The sequence below is a fragment of the Austrofundulus limnaeus genome, unplaced genomic scaffold (assembly GCF_001266775.1).
Source record: "Austrofundulus limnaeus strain Quisiro unplaced genomic scaffold, Austrofundulus_limnaeus-1.0 Scaffold232, whole genome shotgun sequence".
Classification (NCBI taxonomy): domain Eukaryota; kingdom Metazoa; phylum Chordata; class Actinopteri; order Cyprinodontiformes; family Rivulidae; genus Austrofundulus; species Austrofundulus limnaeus.
The window spans coordinates 426,353-431,664 of record NW_013952634.1 but is presented as its reverse complement, the minus strand read 5'-3'; the positions used below and the strand labels follow the sequence as shown (position 1 = coordinate 431,664).

The following is a 5,312-nucleotide window of genomic DNA, read 5'->3' as shown; positions in this document are numbered from 1 at the left end:
ATGTTTTTTTTTATGAGAGTATAACATTATAACATGATATAAAACTCAAAAAAGTTGATTTTACATGATGTTGCCCCTTTAAGTCATTTATACAAGTTGAAAGAAGAAAATCTTATTTGATCTTTTTATTTATTGTAAAATGTTGCAACTAGGGCTGCTCCAATAAATCTGATTTCCTTCGTTTTGGGAGATGGGATGATAGTTAGGTAACATCGGTGAAAAAGATCTGTTTCTCATCTACCTCCACAATGTCTGAAAATCAGCTGTGAGTGCTGCCTAATGTCCAGTTAAAACAAGTTTGTACTGTTTCAAGGGTTTTATTCAATGTTTTTCAACAAAATAAGACTGGAACATTGAAGATGTATTGTGACCTTATAACACCTGACAGTGTCAGTTAAAATGGGGATCGGCAGGTCAGACTCGTTAAAGATCGCTGATTGGTCAGAAAACTGCAATCAGTGCACCCCCTGTTACAACAGTATTTGGGGGTGCAACAAGACATGTACCCATATCGAACCGTTCAATACAGTGCTTTAGGTTCAATACACACTTGTATCAAACAATACCAATTTTTCATATTTATTTTATCAACTTGTCTTCTGAAGATGCTCTGTGTTGAAGGATCAGTGGATCTGTGTTCGACTACTCCACCTAGGCTGCATTGTCGAGCGCAGATCCACTGAGAAACTTGCTGTTTCAGCAACATTTAATTTAAAAACTGTACTTTTGAGGTTAAACAAATGTTCATAATTAATTTAAATAAACTACAAGTCAAAAGGGGCATGGGCATTTCTCTTTTTTGTATCGAAAAATATCGAACCGTGAGACTAAAGTATTGAACCGAACCGAATTGTGAATTTTCTTTATCGTTGCACCCCTAAACAGTATATAGCCTGCTGTTTATTTGATATGATCCAGGCAGAGGGGCTGTAGGCCCATAAGGAAGGGGAGTCACCTTGTTCTTGGTCTCTCTACTCGGTATGGACGAGGACCCAAACTGAAGTACTTGTCCTCGGTTTGAATACTTTTTTTCTCTTCTATCTTCACTGTTAGAAAAAATCTAATTGTCCCTATTTGATAGTACATTCATTGAAAACAAGAAATGCAGATTAGCACCTTTTGCACAGCAAATGGATCTCTTTGTTCGTGGTCCAGGTATTTCTCCAGATTAAAGAAGGTGTCAAAGAATATGTGAGCCATCCGGCAGCGCTTCAGATCACTCAGCGTTATTTTACCTGAGAGAGACACAGAAATGAGTTTAAATCCAGAAGCAGCGTCTTGATGCTGCCTGACTGTCCCAAAAATAAATCAATAAATAAAAAGTTGCCAACCTGTACTCTCAGGTTTGACCAGATCAAGCATCTGGCAGAGCAAATCCTGGAAGGGCAGAGGTTCGATCCCCATCCTTTCCATCCTCTCACACTGCTCTTCATAGAAATATTCTAACTCGTACATGGACAGGATGCCGTCACCGTCCACGTCCATGCAGCGGAACCAGTATTCTATACTGGAAGGGAAAATAGACGTTTTACCTGAAATTAAGAATCAGCAGCTCTAAACCACAATGAGTTGGCTGCTGAATATTTATCAGCACCACACGGTGACTTAAAGTACCCAAACAGATGCTCAGTCACACGTGTGCGTGCTTGTTACCTGGTGTGGTTTTTCTTGTCTTCCTCAGAAATGAGGAACCAGACGAACTCGGCGTAGCTCATCCTGCCTTCTCTCTGCACAGCGTTACCCCTGGAAACCAAACGGAGACGTTCGCTGTCAGCTTTTATGCTGAAGGTAATCAGCTTCTGTGCGCTGGTGGATGTTGTGTCCACTTACCGAGTAACGGCCCCGGAAAACAACCGCTCAATGATCCTGTTGGAGGACGCTGTCGGGGGGGAGAGGAAGTCATCACGGAACAAAATGAGTAAAAAACGGTTTGAATCTCTACAAACTCATTTAGTGAACACACAAACACGTTTTATATCAGACAATACAAAATACTGAGATTAGGATCACAACTACCATAAAGACACACTTCCTGCCTTTTAAAGTGGGGTTCTGTGTAAAGCCTATAAATAATGAACAGGGTGAGAAGCTATGCCGCTCTGAGTGACAGCAGCGTCAAAGCAGCTGAGCTTCTTTAAATGTTCAAATGTTGATCTCTGGCTTTATGTATGTAAATGCTCACAAGCAGCCATTTTTCCATTAAACATTAATTACTCAACACGCCACAGACCCCACCCCCCTCGCTGCCTGGTAATACCATATATCCCTGTATTTTCTAATACAGCGGTATGAAAATGAGTAACACCGCCCAACTATAGTGTCCCCCAGGGACTCCTGTGGGGGGTACTCTGGGAGCATGGGGTACCAGGCCCATTGACAAGGGCTGTCAGGTCCCTGTACGACCGGTGCCAGAGCTTGGTCCGCATTGCCGGTAGTAAGTCGGACTCGTTTTCGGTGAGAGTTGGACTCCGCCAAGGTTGCCCTTTGTCACCGATTCTGTTCATAATCGAGTGTGAAGCGGCCGGGATGAGGATCGGTGCCTCCAAATCCGAGACCATGGTCTTGAGCCAGAAAAGGGTAGGGTGCCTTCTCCGGGTCGGGGAGGAGGTCCTGCCCCAAGCGGAGGAGTTTTAAGCTGGAAACATACTCGCTCCGAACTGCCGACGTCGGCACGGGTTGTCGCAGTTTAATGATGAAAATTACGTCACCGGGCTTCGCAGCGTCATGTCGACAGCCCCTTTTGGCACAACCCCCCAGCAGAACTTTTTGACCCCTCTCCCTTGTCGAAGGTAATGTGTGATTGGTTCGTGGGCATTTATTTGTGCTACTGAAAGCGCTTGGACAGACACAGCAGAAGAAGAAAAAACTCACTTCTGACTAGAGCAGACTGTTGAAGCAGTTTTAAAGCTGGACAAACCGAGAAAAACTCATGCGTGTTTGTGCTGAAAGCGCTATGCGGTTCAACCACTCAGTAAAAAAAAAAGGGAAAAAAAAAAACCGACTCGCTCCCCGAGCCGACCAGGAAGCAGAGTTTTGTACCATGAAAAACTCATGAATGGAGATTAAACAAACATTGTGCACAGAGGAATCTGACTGATAAAAACTGTGGAGCTAAACCAGGACATATGTGGATAAATCCGTCGGGTGAGTGACTATTTTTCCTGCATTTCTGTTGCGGGGAGAAATTCCATACAGTGACGTATGTTTCAGTGGGAGGGAGGGGTTCCCCCGAGCTCGGCACAGGGTGTCGTAGGGATTGTGAAAGGTCTGTGCGAAAACGACTGTCGAACAACCACGTGACCGCACGTCGACCCGTCGGCGTCGGAGCGAGTATGTTTCCTGCTTAAGTATCTCGGGGTCTTGTTCACGAATGAGGGACGAATGGAGCGAGAGATCGACAGGCGGACTGGTGCTGCGTCTACAGTGATGTGGGCGATGTACCGGTCTGTCGTGGTGAAGAGAGAGCTGAGCCAGAAGGGGAAACTCTCGATTTACCGGTCGGTCTACGTTCCTACCCTCATCTATGGTCATTAACACAAGGAAGTGTAGCACTTTAATGTAAAATGACCAGCAGTTAGCCTAGCTTTTCTTCATACTTTGTACTCTATTGCTGATATTATCAATAAGTTACTAACTATTGATAACAGTTTGACAGGACATGTTAAAAATGACTAAACTATCTTTAAGCAAACTGTAACAGTTTGTGAGTTTTGGTTAAAAGTTTACAATGACACAAGATCCACTTAAGAAAAAAACAGCGGAGTGTTTTTTTCTTGTTTTTAAATCGTTATCTAAACATTGCTGGTACAAACTTATCAGCATGAGTTTTGTGCTCACTCAACTCACTCAACATTTGCTGCTCTTTTTGTACTGTAATAATTTCCACCTTATGTAATAAAAAAATCAGATGAGAGGCAAAAAAAACCCACTAAGTTCTAAACTATAGATTTACGTCCTGGTTTCTTGCTCAACATCTTAAAATGTTTTTTAAAAAATCAAAAGGTTTGAATTTTCTGTGTTTTAGTTGGTAAAATCCCGTTGTTCTTACCGTGGTCGTTGTATCTCGCCAGGTCCTTGAAATCGATGTACAGGTCATGATCGGTGTCCAGCTCCCAGAACTTGCAGTAGATGACGTAGAAATGTTCGTAGGAGAAGTAGTCAGTGATCTGGTTGATGTCGTCCTCTTCCTCCAGCAGGGCCAGGGTTTGCAGGAAGTTGCTCCGGCGCAGCTCTATCATGTTGATGCGGCCGGTCCACGAACGGTTCACCACGTAGAATATCCTCTGAATCACCTGTCAGAACAAAACAAAGCAGGAGCTACAACATTATACGGACTACTATCCTTTGAAATCATGATTACAAATAGGGATCTACTGTATTTATGCGTTTATAATGCGACCCTCCATTTTTTTAGCTTAAAAAGCATAAAAATCAAATCCTCGTGTATCATCCTACACTTAATTTCATCCAGACAGCTTCCTATTGCGCACGCCAACGTGCAGCTGGCATCCACATCTTCTTTCCATCTCTGTTGTTAACACAAAAAAAGTTTTTCCTCTTTGACTCCAGTGTGAAAAAAAAACTACTGTTGTTGTTTACATGAGCGAGGGAGGGGGGGTTACGTTCACACCAGAGTCAGTCGACGTAAACTGAAGAGGAAGTATCTAAAAGTGGACCTGTGGCAGACTGGAGTCTCATCTGTCAGTCAAGCATCTCTGCTCTGTTGGGAAACAAACCCTCAACTTCAGCTGTACCGCTTTTACTGTTATAATCTTCACAGAAAACATCTGCTGACTGCACAAGACGGGGTTACAGCGGACTGTTTGTGATCAAGACTGACTCACTAGTTTTTCTTTGCTAACCGACTTATTGGACTGACCGATCCCCCCCCAAAAGACGTAAGGAAAAACGTTACAAAGACGATGTTTGACCACAAGAAGTAAGTCTGCAGGAGTCAAAGCTAAGATCACTGAACTGTCAAACATGGTGGTGACAGCAACATGGTCGTATTTGCTGAGGGACATTTCACCAAATACCGTATTTTTCGGACTATAAGCCGCGACTTTTTCCCTGAACTTTGAACCATGCGGCTTATAGTCTGGTGCGGCTTATACGTGGATTTTTTTCTTCAGCCACCAGGGGGCTCTTATGCTCCATTTGCTTCAACCACTCGCTTCAAAATAAGAAGAAAAAAAAAAGAAAAAAGTGATCGCTTCCAGAGCCGACTGTTCACCAGCAAGAAGCGATTTAAAGATAGTCAATGGCCAAAAACTAACAGACATTTTTCACGGTGGAATCTGACTGATAAAAAC

At 43.3% G+C, this 5,312-nt stretch overlaps 1 protein-coding gene across 1 annotated transcript in view; it reads right to left on the bottom strand.

Annotated features, from left to right (window-relative positions):
- LOC106525540 (serine/threonine-protein phosphatase 2A regulatory subunit B'' subunit alpha) overlaps positions 1-5,312 on the bottom strand; it is a gene marked incomplete in the record, with an annotated part of 170,598 nt that overhangs the window by 6,607 nt on the left and 158,679 nt on the right. Inside the window, 5 exon segments of the mRNA XM_014019817.1 lie at positions 1,117-1,235; positions 1,332-1,507; positions 1,654-1,743; positions 1,831-1,879; positions 4,049-4,292. Of these exon segments, the coding sequence (XP_013875271.1) occupies positions 1,117-1,235; positions 1,332-1,507; positions 1,654-1,743; positions 1,831-1,879; positions 4,049-4,292 (678 nt within the window).